This window comes from Buteo buteo, chromosome 9 (genome assembly GCF_964188355.1).
Source record: "Buteo buteo chromosome 9, bButBut1.hap1.1, whole genome shotgun sequence".
NCBI classification, from domain to species: domain Eukaryota; kingdom Metazoa; phylum Chordata; class Aves; order Accipitriformes; family Accipitridae; genus Buteo; species Buteo buteo.
In genome coordinates this window covers 4,539,599-4,561,242 of record NC_134179.1, presented here as the reverse complement: position 1 = coordinate 4,561,242, position 21,644 = coordinate 4,539,599, and the positions used below count along the sequence as shown (strand labels likewise).

The 21,644-nt window shown below is 51.9% G+C and overlaps 2 protein-coding genes and 1 long non-coding RNA gene across 9 annotated transcripts in view; 2 read left to right on the top strand and 1 right to left on the bottom strand.

Annotated features, from left to right (window-relative positions):
• PKNOX2 (PBX/knotted 1 homeobox 2) overlaps nucleotides 1-9,349 on the bottom strand; it is a 95,527-nt gene extending 86,178 nt beyond the window's left edge. For 2 of the 5 annotated variants that reach the window (XM_075035007.1, XM_075035011.1), the window contains exon 1: nucleotides 1,455-1,534. The gene's annotated coding sequence lies outside the window, so the exon portion shown is untranslated. Of the gene's footprint in view, nucleotides 1-1,454; nucleotides 1,535-8,999 lie in introns of those variants that run through there. The other 3 variants (XM_075035010.1, XM_075035009.1, XM_075035008.1) reach the window with 3 other exon arrangements.
• A 4,582-nt stretch (nucleotides 9,350-13,931) lies between these two features.
• TMEM218 (transmembrane protein 218) lies at nucleotides 13,932-16,817 on the top strand. 3 transcript variants are annotated; one of them, XR_012651765.1, is made up of 4 exons: nucleotides 13,932-14,074; nucleotides 14,160-14,262; nucleotides 16,279-16,502; nucleotides 16,697-16,817. XR_012651765.1 is itself a non-coding variant. In XM_075036725.1 (3 exons), exons 1-3 carry the CDS (start codon nucleotides 13,965-13,967, stop codon nucleotides 16,411-16,413), a joined length of 348 nt encoding a protein of 115 aa, XP_074892826.1. In that variant the 5' UTR covers nucleotides 13,932-13,964; the 3' UTR covers nucleotides 16,414-16,811. The 3 variants fall into 3 exon arrangements, 2 of the variants coding, with proteins under 2 accessions (XP_074892826.1, XP_074892827.1); XM_075036725.1 differs by having other exon boundaries at nucleotides 16,279-16,811; XM_075036726.1 differs by lacking the exons at nucleotides 16,279-16,502; nucleotides 16,697-16,817 and adding an exon at nucleotides 14,986-16,263.
• A 474-nt stretch (nucleotides 16,818-17,291) lies between these two features.
• On the top strand, nucleotides 17,292-21,475 carry LOC142034900 (uncharacterized). The gene is made up of 3 exons (XR_012651764.1): nucleotides 17,292-17,734; nucleotides 19,357-19,515; nucleotides 21,068-21,475. It is a non-coding gene; the product is annotated as an uncharacterized LOC142034900 (long non-coding RNA).
• Nucleotides 21,476-21,644: the final 169 nt, after the last annotated feature.

Sequence of the window (21,644 nt, the reverse complement as noted above, 5' to 3'; positions counted from 1 at the left end):
AGCTGCCCCCAGCATCCCGGCCAAAAATAATCCATCCCCCCCCCGCCTTTCCCTTAATCTAATCGCCCCGGCTGGGAGTTTGAAAATATCCTGCCGGGTTTAGGGTTTCCCGTTACCCGGCGAGTGGCGAGATAGTGGGGAAAAAAAGATCCTTGGGAGGGAGAAAAACCGGGAAGAGCCCAAACAAAGAGCCAAGTTGAGCTTCGACGCCCGGCAAGGACCGGGATGAAGCTGGCGGGGGGGGAACGGGACACGGATCCTTCGGCAAAACTTCCCGAGCCGCGCGACGATGCTGGCGGAGCCGCCCTCCTGCGGGTGTAAATACACTCCAAAATTCCAAAGAAATTCAAAAGAATTAGATTTTTTGAAAAGCGCGTGAAGTCCCGTCGTCGTCCCCCCCATCGGCGCGAAGCTGCCGAAACGCTTTTTTTTTTTTTTTTTTTTTTAGCATTTATCCAACCTGGCGGGAGGGATGGACCGGGGCTGGGGGGGGGGGGGGGAAACTGGGTGCACGAGGTGCACTGGGAGAACTGGGGGGTGCACTGGGGGAAAGGGGGTGCAGGGGTGATCCCCCGGGAGAAGCGGCGGGCTGCGGCACACCGGCGAGGGCCGCGTTTCGGCGCTGGCGTCGAGCCCACGTGGGGCCCTGCAAGGCGGCACGGTGGCCCCCCCCCAACCCCACCAGTGGGTGCCCTGGGGGTGCTGCAGGAAAGGGGGGAGGGGGGGGGCACCCCAAGGTAAAGGGGTGCTTTGCAAAGCTGGGAGGTTGCGGACAAAGTGGGCCCCCCCCCCCCCCAAGCCCCGTTTGCACGGGGGGGGCAACTTTCCAGCTGCAAAATGCAACGAGCCGGGGGGGCTGCAACCGCACGGCCCCCCCCCCCCCCGGCGGGGGGGGCATTGCAACCGGCTGAGGGGGGGTGGGGGGCTGTAAACGGCCGGGGGGGGGGGTCATTGCAACCGGTCGAGGGTCTGCCCCCCCCTCCCCGGCTTACGGCAGCCCCCCGAAATCCCCGCAACCGGCCGGGGTGGGGGGGTCACCGCAGAGAGCCGCAACGGCGGGGGCAAACCGCAACCGGCTGGAGGTCAGCCCGGGGGGGGGGGGCGGGCGGACACCGGACACCGGGGACGGCCGGACACACGGACACCACACACACACACACACACACCACCCCCACCACCCCCCCCCCCCGCCGCCATCCGCTGCAACCGAGGCCCGCGCTCCCCCCGGCCCCGCACCGGGAAGGGAGGCGGTGCAGAACGGCAAGTTACTTCCCGCACCGGAGGGGATGGAAGGCGCGGGAGGGGGGGGAGTGGTGGTTATGGGGGGGGGGGGGGGGATGTCCCCGCCGCCGCCGCCGCCACACGTGCCCCGCCGCCCGGGCCGCTTTGTCCGCGGCGCTCGGCGCGGCTCCGCCCGCCCCCGCGCGGCGGCCCGCCGGTGAGTGACAGCCTACCTGCCCGCCAATCTTCATCACACCGACACCGGCCTGACAGCGCGGCCGCCGCTCGCCGCCCGCCCGCCCGCCCGGCCCCGCCGCGCCGCCGCCGACACGCCCCGCCCCGCCCCGCCCCGCCGCCGGGACACGCCCCCCTCCTCCTCCTCCTCCTCCCCCCCCCCTCCCCGCAACCCGCCCGCCACGCCGCCGCTACGCCACGCCCCACCCCCTCCGCCGCCGACACGCCCCCCGCCGCCGCGCCCGAGGCCACGCCCCCTCTGGCCACGCCCCCTCTCCACGCCGCCGGGCGCCCCCTGCCGGCCGGCGCCTCCCACGCACAGCCCCCCCCCCGTCCTGCCCCCCCCCCCCGGCAGCGCTGAGCCCCCCCCTCCCCGCACCCCCAAACGCACAAACCCCCCCCCCAGCATCTGGGTCCTCCCCAGGGCATCACTCAGACCCCTCCCCCGGCTGCATTTGCCCCGAAAACGCATTTGCCCCCCCCAAACGCATTTGCCCCCCCCAAAACGCATTTGCCCCCCCAAACACATTTGCCCCCCCAAACGCATTTGCCTCCCCAAACACATTTGCCCCCCCAAACGCATCTGCCCCCCCAAACACATTTGCCCCCCCAAACACGTTTGCCCCCCCAAACGCATTTGCCCCCCCAAACGCATTTGCCCCCCCAAAACGCATCTGCCCCCCCAAACACATTTGCCCCCCCCAGCAGCGTCTGCTCCACCAACCATATTTGCCCCCTCAAACACATTTGCCCCCCCAGACACATTTGCCCCCCCCAAAACAAACACATTTGCCCCCCCCCAGCCACCAAACCCAGTGGCCTTTGACCCCAGCCCCCCCAACAACAAACTCCCCCAGGGTGCCCCCCCCCAGCACCCCAAAAAATCCCTCCCCGCCAGGACGCTTCCCACCCCAGGCCCTCCCTGCGGGATCATCCCTCAAGGCAAAACGCTCCAATTTTGGGAGCATCTATTAATTATTATTAATTGGGGGGGGGCAATATTTCTGACAGAGGCTCCCCCCAAAAAATTTTGGGCAGTATGAGATATTAACCCTTCCCTCCCTTCTCCCAAGGACCTGGAGATGAGGTTACCCTGGAGCCACTTCCACTGGGAGTGCTGGATGCACTGGGAACACTGGGTCCTGCTGCCAAATTTTCCCATGTTTTATTGCAAAAAAACCACAGGGACAGATTTTTCTGGATCAGCCCGGCCATGATTTGGTTTCTCCCCATTTTCCATCCCCTTCCCCGATAAAAGGCTGTCAAAACCAGGTTTGGGGAGAAACGCTGAATTTCTGCCCATTTCCTAAGGCATACTGGATGAGAGATGGAATCGGTCAAAATAGTCCCTGAATTCTTTTGGGATGGGTTAAAATCGGCTCCGAAGAGTTACAGTGGGATGTACGAGCCAGTGGCGATAAATGATGTGTAAGGGATGGCCATAAGGTCAGGGATGTGACGGGAAAGGTGGAAAAACGAGCCTAAATTTAAGGCTAGGAACCCAAACCACCTTAATTTTCCCTCTTGAGTTTCCCAGGGCCAGCAACCTCTTGCAAACCCCCACTTTTAAATCCCTCCTTCCAGCTTATCCCCCCCGCAAAAAAAAAAAAAACCATCTGGGAAATATTTGTGCCTCCTACTTGAGAGCAGCCTCTAAAATTGGGTGACCTCCTTTGGGTCGGCCATTGGAGAGCAACCAAAAATCGATGGTTCACGCTTGGGCTCCATTGATATAATAACGGAGGGATGCAGCGGGCGGTTGGGATGCACCCCCCCCCCCCCCAACAAAAAAAAAGCATCACTGCATCATGTCACTGGGACAACCAGCGGGAACTCAGAGCATGCCCCTGATCCTTTGGAGAGGTTGGGGCAATGATTTATAGGAATTTCTTGCCTTGTAAATCAGCCGACGGGACGTCCCCCCCGCCTCCCCGCACCTCATTACTATTCCACGGGAGCGAGCGAAGACGAGGAGCCATAAAGCTGTCGCCGGTTGTTTCAGCCAGCTGGGGATGCCGGGCAAAAAATATTTGGTTTTTTTCAGAAGCTGAAGAATTCAAATGGGAGGAGAACGGAAACCCCCTCATCTTGGGATCAAAGGACCGCGGGATCGTCCGCGCTCGGCATCTCGTGTTGAAAAACAGAGATGAAAAGAGGGCAGGCATGCACAGGGCATATTTTAAGCCCCATCATCACCAAAAATGTCCAAGTGCTCAATATTTTAGGGTTCTCCTGTTGCAGGGCTCTTTCTTCTGGCATCAGCAGCAGCGAGCATCCCATGTTTGCTCCTCGAGCATCCCATTCCTCTTCTCTAATTTTGGTTACCCATCGCCAAAGCGATTCCTCCGCTGGCTTCAGAAACTTGTGGAAGTTTCCTCCAGGAAACTCCAGGAAAAGTAGCCAGGCCTGGATTTTTCCTCCACAAACGCAAAAGCTGCTCCTTGCCTGGAGAGTTTTTTTCCAGAGGCTAATTCTCATACCTGGTTAAAAAAACAGGGTGCCTGATTTCCCGGTTGAATTGGCTCCGCTTCAACATCTAGCCATGGGGTCTTGCTGTATTTTGGGGGGTGGTAAATTAAAAGCCTTCTGCACTTAATCTTGGGGTTTTGTCCCCCAGAAAAGCATCTCTCTGCTGTAACAGGTCACCCCTGGATGATCTTTTTTTTTGGTCAGATCTCATCCCGCCAGCCCTGAGCCCCCAAATCTGCAGGACCGGCAATGCTCAGCAGCATTCCTGACGGGATGCAGAGCCTGACTCCCACGGGGGCTCTGGCAGGTACCGACCCCCTTCTCCCCGCCCTGGACCACCATCCAGCCGAGGGATGCAGCTGGTGTCCAGCCGGGAGAGATGTCCAAACCCCCCAAAACCACAAAAGCCTCGATCAAACACCTTATTCCACATCCCTATCCCAAGTCGGAGCGCTGCCTGCTGGAAAACCTCCCTGAAATTAAGCCCCCTTCATCCAGGAGTCCCCCAAATTTGGGGGGTTGTGCCATCTACCCGCCCCCAAGCTGGGGTGCGGGCATCTCAGAGGGATGGGGTTTTGCGCGCTCAAATCAGTGTCATAAATATATAATTACCATGAACTAATTGGTGCCTATTCAAGAGCACACGGACGGTTCCTTCTCAAAAGCAACGAGTATTCAGAGCAAGTTTGCTAAAATATTAAACATTTGGCAAGAGCGGCGACATATATAACCGGCAATATTTACATTTTTACATAACAGGCTTCAGGAGAAAACAAATTACATAAAATATAGCGGTTTAGTCTCCGTCATTTGACTGCTCCTCCATAAATAATTCAATTCTCTTTCCAAGATTGCATTATTGCTTGTGTCGGATTTCTCTAAGAAAACTGTGACGGGATACTCTGAAAAATACATAAGAGCGAAGCTGAGTAAATTATTAAACAATTGATGTTAAAAACAAGATGAGGTTTTAGGATGCAGCCACAGCCAGGGCTGGCCTCCTAAGTCTGAGCTTTGCGGCTGAGCCCAGCTTAAAGCACTGCAGTGGGTTGGAGGGGTAAGACATCCCCTCCAAATTGCAAGCTCACTGCCTGGGAGGATGTCCGACCCCCTCGGCAGTTAAAGGATGCTAAAAAGGGAGCCTTAAAGAAAATTTAGGACTTGTTTCGGATCAGAGGGTGGTGGTACCCACCAGCCCTTCGTCCCTCCGGCTCGGGCACCACGCTGCGATCGGGGGACGATGCTTAATCCAAATTACCCATTAAAATTTGTGTTGGATTTTTAGAAGACATTCAGGATACAGATATTTTCCCACACCTTTCAAAACCCTCTCCAGTTACGAGTTTCAAGAAGAGAGGAGAAAAATCAGTGTCATCCCACACTGCCTTAAAAGCCACATAATTAACCTGGGACCGGACACAAGAACAGTTGTCTGTCCGAGCCCGGTGATGCTTGCACCAAATCCAGGCTGAAGTTAAGGGATTCCCCAAATTTTAACTATTTAGCTCATGGAGGATATCTATTAAAGCTGATTTCCCTCAGTTTGTGGTACTTAGGATACCCACAGGACAGCTCCTCTTCTTAAATATGTTTATTTTTACCTCTGCACATGATTTTCCTGGGAATAATGAGAGAGTAAACCCAAAAAAGATTTATGGCACCGAGGTGACAGCATTATTTTTGAAGCCACCGTGCATTTTAAATAGTCTCAGACACACAAATAAGAGCAAGTAACGCTACGCCGATTTGACAACTACTGATAGATGAATACACTGGAGAATATAATTAAAGGCTTTATTGATAATCCACAGGCACAAGGAGGATGTATTAAGAATAAGTGATCGATGCTGGGATGGCTCGATATTCCCGGAGGTTTCCCCATCCGAGATTAAATAAGATTAAAGCTTATTTCTTGTGCGGGATTGATGGATCGACAATAAAGAAAACTAAAGCCAAAAGAAAGGATTTTTCCCTGTCATTGCCTCCGCCAAGCAGCCAGGAGCAAGTGGGACAATACCTGAAAAAATGGGATTTCTCTCCTCCCCGCGCTGGCGGAGCAGGGGTTAATGATGGCTCATGGAGCCGGGAAAGCACTTTGGGGTCCTTCCGGAGGAAATATGCTGGATAAATGGCAGGTTATATATATTTTGATTAGAATATCCCCGCTGCCAACTTACTCTTTTAAAATGTTTAATTTCAAGGTGTAATAAGTCCGCAGCCAGTTCTTGCTGCTCCTTCAGGCTCTCCCATGCAAAGTTACTGCGAGCATCCAACTGACTGATCCTTTCCCAAGCATTTCCAGGATTGAAAAAAAAAAAGAAAGGAGGATCTGGATGTTTAAAGTGACTTACCTCCAGCACTTGGACAAGATTTGGAGTCTGTATTCCGGAGGCAGTATCAGCCAGTTGAGATACGAGTGGGTTGGAGGAATATGCACCAGGGGGGAATAAAAAATCTAAATAATCATAAAACTACACCTTGTACAAATCCCGTAAAAAAAAACAACTGGGGTTGATTAATGGGATAAGCCAGGTAAAGCAATAAACCCCCCCAACTTATTTTTCACTTGGATATCTGTGGTGGCTGGGTACCAGTCAGCCAGCAAAAGCAACGTGGAGATGCTGAATCCTGCCGTTTTAAATTTTGGCTCCACCTGAGATATTTCTTCGCCTTGGCGGGGCTTCAGCATCCCTTCCCCTTCCTCGTTTCGGTTCAGTCCACGATGGGAGTTCAACCTTCATCCACAGCATCTCTTCACCAAGCGATGCAAACACGGCGCCAACCGCCGGCACCGGCCCGGCTTCGGAGGAGCCGGCGAAGGGAGAAGCGGAGAGATGGTCACAACTCTTTAAAGATGCAAATTGAGAAGCAGCCATCATAACAAGAGAGCTCTGTTAATTCTCTTATGAGTATGCAGATTTCGACGCCGACTTTTCCTAGGCTTATTTGTTTTATTTAGCAATAAATTTAATACCAGCTCCCTGAAGCAAAGAGACAGATGGACTATAAACTTTGAATTTTTAGTAGCTTTCCTTCCTTAGGTTAGTGTCATCTTCGATCTCTCCTGAAATGACATCTAGGAAAGTTTAGAGGGATTGAGTTCTGCTTTTTTACAGCCCTCAAAGCCATTTGATTAGCCACCTTTTAATTTTTTTTTTTTTTTTTGCACAGGTTATCCAAAACGATCTTAAATACCATCTACATGGTTCATACCCCTAGCTGCTGGAGTTATCTCAGAGACTTGCTGATGGACCTGAGAAAACCAAAACACTACCTAATATCTCCTCCACATGCAAAGGAAAACAAAAGAAGTTTTATGCATCTTTTGGGATGCAAAGCTCCCCAGGTCCGAGACGAAAACCTCAGGGCTGAAATAAAACGGTGCCCTTGGAGAACATGGGGCAACCGGTGTATGGCTTTGGAAGGATCACAAAGTCACAACGCAGCAGAAAGGACTCATCTCCGATTTTTTTTTTGCCATCCACCAGTAATTCAAAAATTAGGTTGGAGGTGAGGAGAGACACCTGGCCGGGGAGGTCGGTGAAGCCCAGGGAAGTCCCCGAGAGGTGGGTGATCTCCATCCTTGGGGTGTCCACACGTGGTAGGATGAAGCCATGAGTAGTCTGAGCGCTGTGATGGCTGGATACACGAGAACATCCTTTTTACCAATGACCCTGAGGTGTGTGAAAATCCAAAATTTAATTTTGGGATGTAAAAGCCACTTCCCACATGCTCAGGACTCAGGGAGAAGAGATCTTAAGGGCAACACTGTGGCTTTTGAAGGAAGCTCTCAGGGGCCACGCGGCGCTTTGACCTTGCTACTCCAGGCCCAGCCAGTTCCCACCATAACTAATTTCCCCACCACCACACAAACATAAGGAAGGAAATTAATTTTTTTTAAAAAAAAAAACAACAACAACAACAACAGCCGCATCATTTCCAAGCTGCTGCCTGGGGAGCAGGGGAAAAAAATCGATATAATTCAAATGAAAAAGGGCGAGAGCAAAGGTGTTGCAAGGAGCCGAGGATAAAACCGTAATTAAAACTGCAAACAGGCCTGTCTGCCAAAAAAAAACCTGCCTGAAAGTCTTGGGGACCGCAGCGACAAATTCAGGCCATTTCAGCAGATGTTGGTTGCTCACAGTCACCCAACATCCCACCATGGATGGACTTTGCCATCGCCCAACCCTTTCCAATAAGGAGACATTATCGACTGCTCAATTGCGATTGAATTACTACAGATGAACATATTATGGGCACATTAAAGTCTAATGAGCGGCCGGTGATTAATGCCATTACGAGGAATACCAAAAGAACTAATGATGATGAGCCACTTAAAGTGAAGTGTCGAGGGTTTAATTATCGATGACTCCTTGGTTTCTCGCCTAAAAACTCAGGTTGGAAGGAGGAAGTGGTTGACACAGGTAAAGACGAGAGGTTTCCAGAAGCGATGACACAAGGAGGCCCCATATTGATACTCTTTTAAGGATAAGATTGATGGGAAATAGCATTTCTTGGAGAAACGTATGGGAAATAGAAGTTTCTTGGAAAAACTTCTCACCGTGGGCTTTAGCACCCTTGGGAATGCCATTATAAAAGCAAATTTTAATTCTTAGCATCTCCCCAGACCTTGTTCTTGCCTTTCTTCTTCCCCTCAACCTTGTTATATTCATTTTCCATGGGTTCTTTGCCTCCTTCCTTTAGCTTTGCCTCTGGTCCATCCCTTGCAGCACCCAGGGACAGCTCTACAACCCTATTTAAGTCTCTCAGGTGATTGCTCTCCTCCTTCCTCTCCTTGGCTGGATCAGATTTTGTTCCAGTATCATCCAGGGGTGTTGACCCCATGGAGAAATGTCACCCCGTGTGGGCACGATGACATTTAAGCATCCCCAGGACCTTTTATAAATAGGACCTTTTTTTGTAGCGTTTTTTTAGGGAAATGACTCTGTAGTTCCTTTAACTTCAGAGAGCCAAGCATCAAAAAGGCTTACTTGTACTGATGTACAAATTTACTGGACAGAATTAAAATTTATGCATTTAGCATAACAAGTCACCAAAACAAAAAAATTACTTACTTCCTCGCCCTTGGGAGCATTTGGAACCATAGCAGGTGATGACAGAGACACCCCATCTTCCTCCATCCACCTTCTCCAAGTCTTTTTCAGTTGGGGTCGGACTCAACCCACCACGGGAAATGCCTTCAGTCCTCCACCTCCCACCAATGGGGGCCTTTTGGGGCTTTTAGAGACATCTCCTCTTGCTGGGATGGGATTTTTTTTTTTTCATTTTAAAAGCGACTTCATATCCCATTTTATTATTTTTTAAACGTCGCAGGATTTGCACTGTTTGAAGTCTTACATCCTCATTTCCCGTCAGGACGATTAAAATTGATTTCCGCCATCAGCAAGAGAAAGATAATCCTAAGTGGGTTCCTGCGAGAGAGAGCTGTATCCCCACTGGAGCCATTACAAACCCTCTCCTATTATTTTAACTTTCTTTTCTTAGGAAATTCTCTTCAGAAAAGAGCAACTTAGCACTTCTCGGACATACACGTCCTCCAAGAAGTCGGGGAGAACTATTTAACCTCATGTATTTCCATCACAGAAATTGGACCACGGATTTAAATAGTTCTTGTTTACCACCACCACCCTCCCAGAGGTATTTTTAGAGGGGTAATCGGATCCTCTCGACGCCTTTGCTTTGCTTTCTTGGGTCTGCATCCTCCGACCCCATCCCTGCACCTGTCCCAGTTTGTAACCAGGCAAACCGAAACGGGATGGATTTTTCCCATTGCATTAAATTAGGTGATTCCTGGTGCACCCGGAAGCTTTGCAGATGGAGGACGGAGGGATTTGGGCTGGAAAACCATTTCCATGGTGTAAAACCTCTGGCCAACAAAGAAGACATGGAAATAATGGGCATGGAGGGCGAATGACACTCAGGGATCCAGCCATGCCTTTACCCATCTCTTAAATCAATTAAACCTGGAATATCCTAGAGTAAGAAATCAACTAAAATAAATTAAATAAATTTTAAAACACAATTAATTAAATAGATTTTTAAAGTCTATTAAGTAAATTTTAAAATTAATTAAATCAACTAAACCCTGAACATCCTAAATAATCTCCAAAATACAACAAAACCACCCCTAAAATATAAATAGCATCTTTCCAGGCTGGAGGATCCTGGGGGCCCCACAACTGTCCCCTGTGCTGGTTTGCAGCAAACTTCCGTAATCAAATTTATGCAAACGAGGGGGGTTGGTCATTCCTATCATGCCTGGGGGGGAAATGATGGGTTTGTACCAATGCTGCAAGAAGAGCTCAGCTTTCCATGGCCACCATCCCCAAGCTCCCAACCCACGAGGAGCCACCCCAAAAAGGGGGTCCCCAGCCAGGTCCCCACCATCTAACGGCATCCCCATCATAAGGCTTAAATACCTTTACAAGAGAGTAATTTAACGCCATCCCCAGCTTAAGCTCCATATCTACCGGGCGTGAAATTAGTTCCAGCAAGCTGCAAATTTGCCACTAATAAAAATATTTAGCAATTCGCTAGTCTTTAAATCAGGAGCAGAATATTTTCTTGCTTGCATCAATGCCTGTTTCTTTCTAATTCTAATATTTGAGCGTCAGGGAGCTCCAGCCGTAAAACTGCAAGTTTTACGACTGCGCAAAGACTTTTAAATCAATTCTCCCAGTGCTTCCAACTCTGCTGCCAGGAGTTTGATCATTTAATATCATTTGATATTAGACCATGTTGGTCATTTTGCCCACTGGGATGAGCCAGGCATGGTGGATTTGCAGTTTTTAACCCAAAAAAGGCCATCTCGACCCAAACCCGTCCCGTTTCCAGGGGCTGCTCCTTGAGCAGTGTCTTACAAAACAGCTTTGATCCATGTGATCCTGCCTTGCAGCCCTTGAAGGAAGGTGACCTCTCTGTCCTCCTGGCCCAAGCGTTTAATTAGCCTCGGCGCTAATTGCATCTCTCTGCCAAGCCCATTTTGTCCAATTCCAACATCAGGATCTTTTTCATGTCTTTGCCAAGAAATGCCGCAACCCCCTCGCCTTTTCCTTGGGAAAAACAACCCACGGTGACGAAGCACCCGTCAAATCATTCCTCAGCAGGATAGCATCTCCCGTCCGTTGGAGACCACCGGAATTATTTGTGGCCAAATAAATCCTTTGCATTGGGTTTTGCTGGGCTGTGAGCATCCAACAGCATCTGGATGACTCTGCTTCTCCTTATTTAGAGCACGGTATCGCTTGAGAGCCTTGCCAGTAAAGGCTTTACGGTACTTAGATTATTGATATCGAATATGTTGGACTCAGAATTAATTGTTAGTGCATTGTCTGTCATCAGTTTGATGCGTCCTGTCCCCAGCACAAAGGTTCAGATGCAAACGCCATGTGGTGCAAGTCAAAAGTCTTGGAGGAACCAGGATCCACAATACCAGTAGAAGTCCCCACATCAACCATTATCCTGGAAAAAACCCACCACAAATATGAAGTTTCTCCCAGAGTCATGCAATCGTAGCAAACAACACAAAAATCTGCAATTTCTGCTGCTTTCCTACATTTTTTAATTCACATTTTATATTCACCATTGCTTTTCCCCCCTTTATGTTGTTTTTTTTTTTTTACAGGTGCAATGCAACTCTGACACAAGCAGTAAATGATATCAAATCCTAGTGGGTAAAAGCTAGGAAAAAAGCTAATTTTAGGACAGCAGTAAATTGTTCTTTGGCCATAAAATCTAATCTTTGCATTCAACTGACCAGCTGCCAGAGCAGTCCCATAAGGCAAATCCCCACCAAGGTATTTCTGATGCCGGGGGGAGGCTAAGATAAAGAGGGTGTTTCAGATGATGTGTTTCATTGCAGATGGGTTAAAGAAATTTCTAAGGAAGGTTGTGCTTGGAAATACCACACCGATGAGGTTGGTTTTCCCAGGTACCTTCTCCCAATTCTTAGCTGTGGATTTACAGTTTGCCTCCATCGTGCTCAAAGAAACACATAGCCCTGCTGCAATACCATATGTACCATTTAAATATATATAATAGGGATATTTTGGAGTGTGTTGGGCTGCTGGGCATCATTTCAACTCCAAATCTTAGTGCTTGAGTTACCATCAGCCCAACTATGCTGGATACAACAGTTGGGATTAAAACCAACAAGCTACATGGCTAAAACCTGGCTGCTGGTTGTGGTTGCTGGGGCATATATCAGATTTATTCTTTGACGTCTGGCCAAATATCTGGCACGTGGCGTGGTTCAGCAGTAGGTTCAGTAGCTGGATGATTCAAGGTCTCTGCTGCAACCTCTTGAACTTGCTTAACGTTGTCATTGCCGGCATCAAGAAACTCCCAGGCAGCACCAAGAGGAGATGAAAGAGATAATAAGTAGTGAAAATACCCTGTCCATGTGGGAACGGGTTAAAGATGCTGTTGTTAAAGCTGTGGATAAAAGGTAAATGGGAAAATTCAGTGAAGGAAAAGCCTTGTTGGCTGATGGACAAAAATGATCACTTTTAGATGGAAAGCCAAGGGATGGAAGAGGAATGGCAGAAAGAGAAGGGTCTCTACGAAAAGAGGGCTATGAAGAAATTTGGGGGTTTACAAACTACCGGGCTCCAAAAATGCAAATAAATGGAAAAATAGAGAAAAGCAAAGGCAGATTCTCAAACAACAGGAGCAAACTTGTAGTTTCTGATTGCCAACAGGAGCAGGAAGCACAGGGAATAACGGAAAAGAAGGGTTGGAAAAACGACGGTGAAGACGGACATGGCCAACGTGGGGCTTGCAGAGAAAAAAAACCCTCTCTGGTGGGATTAACGGCACAAGACGGTGTGGGAAGGAGTTTGCTATCAAACATACGCTTTTAATATGTTGGCAGCCGGTTCCTACTCGATGCCAAGTAAAGGCAGGTGTCGGAGACAGTTTGCGCTCTGCTTGCCGAACTGGTTGATGTCACGCTGGCGACTTTGATTTCATCGCAGGAAAAGGCAGGTTGATGTCACGCAGCATAATTAATCGCTTGTTTATTCCTCCCATTCAAAGAAATGACAGAAGGAAAACAGCAGTTACGTGACATTTTATGCAGTCAAAGTATCACCAGACTTCAAGCAGTTGAGAGGAAAAACTGAATATATCAATGTATTTACTTTTCTTGGGTTAACTGGTAGACGAGCTGCGAGTACCAGCATAAAGCCACCCATCAAACCACACTGGCCAGAGTCCTATGGGCGAGATGCGATGGGAGGAGACAGGATTTAAAAACAGGCAGAAAAATGGGTCTAAATTGGAAATCCCTTTTCTCTTGGTATTAAAAGGTGCTCGGTGCATTGACAAACCTCCTTGGCTTGGCTTGGAGGCCCTCGACCCCTGGTGTGGCCATCCCACAGCAGTGCAAAACCCTGCCATACCCAGCCGCACCTGTATGAACCAAATCTGCCCGATTTGGGCCCTAAATATTTTGAGGGTGTGGGCAGTTAGATTTCAGGGTTTGGGCCTTGAGACCTTGCTCAAAGAGAGATGCTCCCTGCGGCAGGGTGGGCAGGAGCTGGCTGGCTGACCAGGGCCGGTGGCACAGCCTATGCAACGAGCGACGCTGCGTTAATTAACCACCGATCCGCCTGCAACGGGAGCGGGTGGGGGGGGGTGGAATTCCCGTTCCACCGGGAGCACCTCCCAGGACCGGTACGGGGTCCCCCACCGCGGGAGAGGCAGCAGCTGGAGGAGGGTTCTGTGAGCTCCCTGCTGCCGGGAGAGCTGGCACTGACGCCGGGAAAGCTGGGACCGGGACCGGGACCGGGACCGGGACCGGGACCGGGACCGGGACCGGGACCACGTTGCCGGGAGCTCAGTGGCGCGCCCCCGCCTCTGGCGGCGCGGGAAAAGCCGCGTCCCCGGCCCCGCCCCCGCGTCCCGCCCCCCCTCCAGCCAATGGGAAGCGTCGGTCGAGGTAGCGGCCGGCGCTGATTGGCTCGGCCGCTGCGGCGCGGCGCGGTTGCTAAGGGGGGAAGCGGTAGCGGCGGAGCGGCATGGCGGGCGCGGCGCTGGGAGCGGGGCCGGGCGTGCTGGTGCTGCAGCTGCTGTGGGGCCTGGCGTTGCTGCTCTGCTTGGCGCTCTCCCGGGCGGCCGGCCGGGCCCGGTGAGCAGCGGGAAGGGGGAGGGCTGGGAGAGTGGGACCAGGCCGGGCCCTGTCCTGAGGCCGCTCCGCCCGCCTCTCCCCGTAGGTTCGCCGTGGTGCTGGTGACGCTGGGAGCCGCCGTCCTCACCGCCGCGCTGCTGCTCTTCCCCCGGGAGGACGAGCGCCCGGCCGCAGCTGCCGCTGATGAGGTGAGCTCACGCCGCGGCCTGCCCGGCCAAGTGGGCCCGGGGGCGGCGGGACGTTACCACGGCGAAGGCCCCAGCTGCCGCCCTGAGGCCCCGGGGATGGGCCTGTCCTTCGGGGCTGGCCCCAGCAGCAGCCCTGAGGCCCTGGGGATGGGCCTTTACCTCAGGGATGGGCCCAGGAGCAGCCCTGAGGCCCCGGGGATGGGCCCCAAGGGCTGCCCTGAGGCCCCGGGGAGGGGCCTTTACCTCAGGGATGTGGCCCAGCAGCAGCCCTGAGGCCCCGGGGATGGGCCTTTACCTCAGGGATGGGGCCCAGCAGCAGCCCTGAGGCCCCGGGTATGGGCCTTTACTTCAGGGCTGGCCCCAGCAGCAGCCCTGAGGCCCCGGGGATGGGCCTTTACCTCTGGGATGGGCCCCAAGGGCTGCCCTGAGGCCCCGGGGATGGGCCTTTACCTCAGGGATGTGGCCCAGCAGCAGCCCTGAGGCCCCGGGGATGGGCCTTTACCTCAGGGATGTGGCCCAGGAGCAGCCCTGAGGCCCTGGGGATGGCCCTGTGCTGCCTTTAAAGTCCCTTATTTATGTGCCGTTATATGTGACCCGTGGGGTTTAGCTCCCATTCTCCCAAACCCAAGGGGTTCTGTGCCAGAATCGCACTCGTTTTATCCCTCCCAGCTCAGCCCTGAACTCCAGCAGCTTCTGCTCCCCCTCTGCCATCCCCTTTTGCAGCTTGGTCCACGGCTGTCCGTGCTCCCGCCTGCCTCCATCTTCCAACACACCCCAGAGCATGCTGATAGCCATGTGGCAGGTAGTTTTGATAACTTTCCCCTCTAATTCTGCAGCTTTTTACTTCCCTACAGCTCTCTTTTTTATTTTAAAGCCTGGTAACTGCTCTTTGGCTCTCTTGTAGATTATTACTGCACTCAAGGGTAGAGCCACCTGTGGTTTTAGGCAGCCCCTGGTCTGCGTTGTCAGGCACGGGCATCTCCCTCAGTTTTGCGCAACCACTGTCTAAGCTGCCATCTTGAGGTTTCCCAGAGCTCTTTGGGCTTTGAATACACAAAGTTTTGTGGCATTTTAGGTGCCGTTTCCTCTGTTCTATTATAAATGCACATTAATTATTGCTCTTCTAGATCTTGATCTGTCTAAATCCCTACTAAAGATACTTGTAAGGTTTTTTTTCTTTTCTCTGCCTTGCGTAGGGCCTGCTTGTGTAAAGGTTGGAAATGAGATGAAGGGCAGCCGAGCGCGTGTTTGTGCCCGGGAGGCCAACAGAATTGGAAAGCTTTTTTTTTTTCGGATCTTCAATTGGACTGGACCTGCCCTGATTATCAATAATACATGACCTGGGCTTTCTGCACCGAAACTCTGCTAATTGGCTAATTAAAAAGTGAAACGTGCAGAAGGAGCCAACGCTTCACTCACAAGAGACTCTTTCTGCAGCAACACCAAGGCTGAGCATGTGCTAATGTGATTTATAAAACTGAGCCGGGGGTGAGCGAAGCTCTGGAGTAGTCTCAGGAGCCGAGAGGATGATTTTGTAACCGACCTCCTCGCAGTTGGCTTCTTGTGTCTTGCCTTGCTGCTGTATCTTCTTTTTTTAATCTTTTTTTTTCTCCCCCCCCCCCCCCGCCTTTCCCTTCTAAAAGCGAAGAATTGTGTGCAGTTCCTTGCAGTGCTGGGAGTTTTGTGGCCAGGGAGAGCTGCTGCAGGTTTTGACTCGTGTTTCTTCCCTGTGCTCGGTACTGTGCTGCTCCTTTCCTGCACATCAGCTTTCCCGTGAGTGGCTTTTTTCAGAGGAAAGGGATTCTTCTTTCAATCATTTGTCACACACCCTGCTTACCACAGAGAGCGCCCACATCAGGAATAAAAAGCGAGGGGAGAAGCCAGGGAAAACACTAAAGGTTTTCCTCCTGCAGCAATTTTCTCTGACAGTACTCTTTTCTAGGATGTGGTGTGCTCCCTCCAGGCTCCCAGAGCAGACCGAGGCTGTAACGTGTGGGTTTTTTCTGTTCACTGCAGATCGTAGACACCTTCTTTATCGGCCGCTTCATCCTCTTGGCTATGATGAGCCTGGTCTTACTTGGGTGCCTGTTCCTGCTCCTGATTTACCACCTCATGGAGCCGGTGTACGCCAAACCACTCCACAGCAGCTAGCAGCAGCCAGACACAGCAATCCCCGCGAAAAGGAAATCCCATTTTCATGGCAATAAACCAGGAAGGGAGACCAGGAGGCTGTTTTGGAGGTGAATGTGTCAGGTTTTTCCAAGCTCAGAAAGAGCCAGTGAAGCAAGTGAAGTGTGTTGCTTGCACCCAGCGCTGCGTCTTTCATCGTTAAAAGCAAAGTTTGGACTGGGCACAAGTGCCTTCCTCTCCAGGGGGGTTCAAGCCTCTGCAGGCTGCAAAGGTGTTTTAACCTCTCTTCTCTTCTCTTTTGCAGGAGAGTTGAAATCCATGTACTTTGTACTACACTTGATTCAATGAATTGAACTGAACTGAGATGGTTTGCTACCATTCCTTTTTCACCTTGGTTTAATAAAACTCTCTTGAGAAAACCCTGACTTGGTCTTTATTTATTCTCCAAGAACATCACCTTTTGCCACCCTTTGGTGACAGTGACTCTGAAAACCATCTTTTCCTGTGGCAGACGTGGGGGTTTTTGAAATTCAGCGTGTGGTTGTGGATTATTGGGGACAGTCCCTTTGACTGGAAACCTGAGGCTTTGGAGTGGGGAGGGAACAACACGCAAAATAATTCCAACTCTCCTCCAGGAGGATGTGGAAGGAAAGCCAGGTTTCGCCTCCCTGCCCTAAACAATCCTGCCAGCCCATGAAAAAACCCTCTTGTTTTTGGAGGGCCGTGCTGATACCTGAGTGTTTCCCGTGTGTGTTGGGACCCCAAGTTGTCATCCTGGGTGGGGAGCCGAAGGCTTACAGTTTCTGCTACCCTGAAATGTAAAACCATCGCTCACGCTGGTGCAGATCAGTGGCGGAAGCCGGTACTAGACTCCAATACCTTTCCTCTTTGGGGGGGGGGGGGGGATACTTTTTTTTTTTTTTTAAGTATTTCAGCAGCAGCGATAGGGTCAAATCCCATTTATCTCCCTATTTTTTCATGGAAACCGGGGGAGCAGCCCTGCTGAAGTGGAGTGGGGAGGCTGGGCCAAGCTGTCAGCTGGCAAATACCTCAGCCTCCTGCCTGTGCTGCAAATCAATCTGTTGATAGCAGCAGCTCTCACAGGCTGGGTGTCTGTACTTAACTAGCAATAATTACTGCTTTGTGCTGTCTTAGCCATCCCTCAATAGCGATGGTTTATTTTCTTGCATGAAATCTCACCAGGCTTTTAAATTGCTTGGAGGAGAAAAGCATTTCAGTGGCCCGGAGCATCGTGTGACCGTTCCGCAAAGGGAAGGAGCCTTTACCATCCATACTGCACCGAGGAGAGGCTCCCACAGGTGCCCCGCGGTCGCAGGGTGAGGTGAGTTACATTACGGCTTGCGTTTTTCAGCCCTGGAGGGATGGAGCTGCTCAGCTTTTCACGGTTGAGCAGGCAGCAGATATTGCTGTGAGGTTGAAGCTGAGTGTGAGACCGTGCCGCGGCCCTGAGCTGTGTTCAGGGGCAATATAGCCAAAAACCTGAGGGCAAGAAACTCATAGTTCTCATACAGATTTTTAAGTTTTTCCCCATTTTAGAGATTCAGCGGGTTTTGGCCTTTTTTTCATTTTGAACTGAAGATGGTGAACAGTAAATAAAAGAACCGGCTGGCTTCTTCCAGCCCTGTCCTGACAGCTGTCAGTCACAAAAACGTCGCTATCAGGACATGAAAGATTAATAAGGCAGAGGTAGCAGGCTCGGAGATGACGATTCCCTTGCAGAAAATGCCCCAGCACCCAGGAGCCCTAACTCGGTCAGCTAAAAACATGTAAGTACATTTCAAAAAAAAGGCAGAGGAGAGGTGTATCTGCTTTTCGAGCCACGTAAATGCTCAGTCCCTTCCTATCCTGAAGCCTATGTCCAAGGGAGTCGAACTATCGTGTTAAGGAACACGCCGAGCATTTATGCAACACAAGCGCGTCAGGTCTCTTGGTGATTTTGAAGTTACGCCTGAAACAAAATTCATATTTAATTCATGATCTTAATAACATTTATGAACACGAAGCTAGTCTCGCCGCTCGCTCCTGCTCCATGCCTGCCATGTCTTTATTCCCTGTGCTTGTACAAGAGCAGCGGGCTGGTTCACAGAGCCTCGGTGAGGCCACGGTGGCAAACCGTGCCAGCCGGAGACGGCGGCATTTTGCCAGGCTTTGAGTCCAATGAACAGGGAAACCATGGCAAAAGCAGCTGGGGCACCAAAAAAACCAACTCTGAAAGCAGAAGTGTGAAGCTTCCTCCAGTTTCATGCTGTAAGTAAACCCAAGATGCTTGCTTTTTCTGTCCCCTTCATCTATTTGTAACTAAAATCAGTCAAAAGGCTCATCGTGCAAGGGGTATTTCGGGGAGAGCGGAAAGCTGCGCTGCAGGAGGGGGATGGTGGCTCCTGCACAAGGAGGCCGTTTCAGTGCTTTCCCGAAAGTCCTATTAATTGGGCTCTCGCCCCCCTCCCCCCAAGACATTTCGAGCTCCATCCTCATCCTTTACCACCCTTGGCAGCGGGGAATGACCGGCTGGATGAACTCAACCCGGGCTCTCTCCGTGTATTTATTTATTCTGGGCAATTCTGCTCCTCCCTGAGCAGGGGCTTTCCAGACGGTTCCTGTTTATTTTTGGGAAAGGAAAGACCACGTCAAGGAATTGGTATGAGCCAGAGCTGCTTTCCAATGAGCCCCAAATGGTGATTTTTTGCTGCTGTCCCCCACCCAAACCTTCGGCTCCTGGAGGATAACCTCTTGCTAGCACATCTGCCTCTGTCTAGCACCCTGATTTTTATTTTTTTTTTTCCAATTAGTGTGTAGCAGGAGGGCGGGTTTGGCTTAAATTCCAACCTCTCAGTCGCTCGCGAAGGTGCTGGGAGCTCAGAAGATGTTATAGCCAAGGACCCCTGCTCTGGCCCAGCCTTCTCCCAAAACTGCGAGCAAATGATCCCAGCTTTCCTTTTTCAGGGTGGGAGCGCTGGGTGCTCCGTGTCCCAAGGAGCCAGCCCCGTGCAGGCAAAAAATGGTGCTAAATCCCAGCGAGAGAAACCTGCCGTGCCAAAAGGGATGTTTGCACAAGATACCGCAAGCGCCAGGAGGAGGGCGGCCAAACTGCTTTCGGGTCAGGTGGGAAAACAGCCCTTTTCTCCCCTAAATTCCCTGCCTGGCTCGTTGGAAACAGGCAGGGATGCTCCTGCACGGGGATGCTGGCACCCAGCTCGTCAGAGGCTCACGCAGCCTGAGGGTCGCTGAGCTGCTCCCTCCCGCCTGATGCCAGGCAGTGAGCGGTGCCAGAGCGGGGATGGAGGGAGAGCAAGCGTCTGCAGGAGAAACTCCTCTCCTTGATTTAAGGACCTTGAATGACGGCAATTCCTCACGCCTCGTGCTGCGCTCTGCTGGCACTTAATTACCCTCACTGGTAAAAGCTGGCCTCTTATTTCCACCTTGACTTTGCTGACTTCAGCTTCCCCGCTGTTGAATCCCGCTTTGCCTTTGGCTGCTAATTAAAAAGCCCTTCAGCGTTTGCCGGCTGCTCCTTGCATAGGTAATTGCGGACCGTGCCCCAGCCACCTCTTCACCTTCACAGCAGCCCGGCGGACCGACAGCATTCCTCCAAAATACGTGCAACCCTTTCCCAGGCTGCCTCCCGGCCAAGCTCAGCTGAAACGGTATTGCTGCGGTGGGGGCCGTGGCGTCACCTATAGAAAAACACCCAAGCTCTGCCTTTACCAAACAGGCTCCTAATGAGCTCATTTCAGGCGTGATGTTTTCCCATCCGCAGGACAGCAGCGGGCGCGTGGTCGCGCTCTCCTAGCTTGCACAGCCCCCTCGCTGCGACGCCGCGACGGAGGGGCTCGTGGCAGGGGGAGAAGCGCTGGCCCCTTCTCTGCTGGAGGAGGAATAAGACGACGGGAGTTGCAGACTTCTCCCAGAGGAGCTCTGCTCAATTTAAACAGTCCTCTGGCTGGGGCAAACCGAGGGGATCCTCCCTGCCTTCCCGCCCACCCCTCAATCTCTAAAATCTCAATGAGACCTGGGGTTTTCTTTGGCATTTGGCTCCTTATTTTTTTTTAAGTTTAAAACTGCTGTGGGCCGTCTGCCCTTTCTCCTCGCTCCCGGCAGCGCAGCCAAGGCTGTTCAGACTTTCCAAACATGAGTGGGACATGGCCCAGGCCTAAATTTGTCCCGGAAAAACTATGAGCAGCTGAAAGAACAGGCAGGGGAGGGGGGAGGAAGGAAGGGGGAAGAAAAACCCAACCAACTTGCTTTTGCAATAAGCCCCTGCATATGTCAGGGCTTGTGGGATTTTTTGCTTGAAAATGTGTTTCAACCCCCCCCCCCCCTCCGTCCTCCTCCACAAGGTGGATGGCAATTAAGCAAAGCAAAAGCTTGGTCACACAAGCGCCGAAATAACCGTTCTCAGCCCAGCGCACGGCATCTCTGCTGGCGTCATCGACCCTTGCGCTGCCGGAGGCCACATCTGCCCAGAGCCACGCAGCCTGGGGATGCCGTGGTGTCAGCCCTTCGTCTCTGCTGAGGACAGACCCTGTTGGGACACCTCTGCCTGTGGCTCCGTCAGGGTTGGCCCCGGCGGGGGTTATTTCCCAGGGAAAAAGCGGCAGTTGGGGATTTTGCTTTTCTGTGCCTGCCCCAACATTTCTCCTGCATTCTCCCCCAGGGATCTGCAGGCAACCGGCGAGTTTTCAAGCCCCGTGGAGCATCTTTGGTCAGTGTGGAGGGGACCGAAGGCCATTGCCATTGCCATCCAGCCACCTCAAACGTGCAGCCGCCACTCTTGAGTTGCCTGTTCGCCCTGTGCCGCTCCATCACATTGCAGGGGTTTACGGGGAGCTGATCCAACTGGCCAGCAGCTTTTCTTTTTCTTTTTTTTTTTTTTTTTTCTTCTTTTTTTCCCCTTCGCTGATGAAATCAGCACTTAATAAAATCACATCAGGCCCAGATGTTTTCTCCTCAGGTTAAGATCCAAGGAGGTGAAGTCAATTAGAGTTCAGATTTATACCAGGCATAAACGCAGCCCCTGGCACCCAGCGCTGCTTTCCCCTGGGCGGAGAGCCAGAGCCTGCCCGGCCGCTATCCCTGGATGGCGAGCAGGCTGGGAAACACACCCCACGGCTCACGAACGCCCCGTGTGCCCTGGCTCCTCGCACATCAAAGTCGGGGGGCTTCCCCCCCCATGAGTGTAGCGTACAGCTGGCCCCCACCTTAATCAAGACCCACCTCTGCCCAGGGGAGCC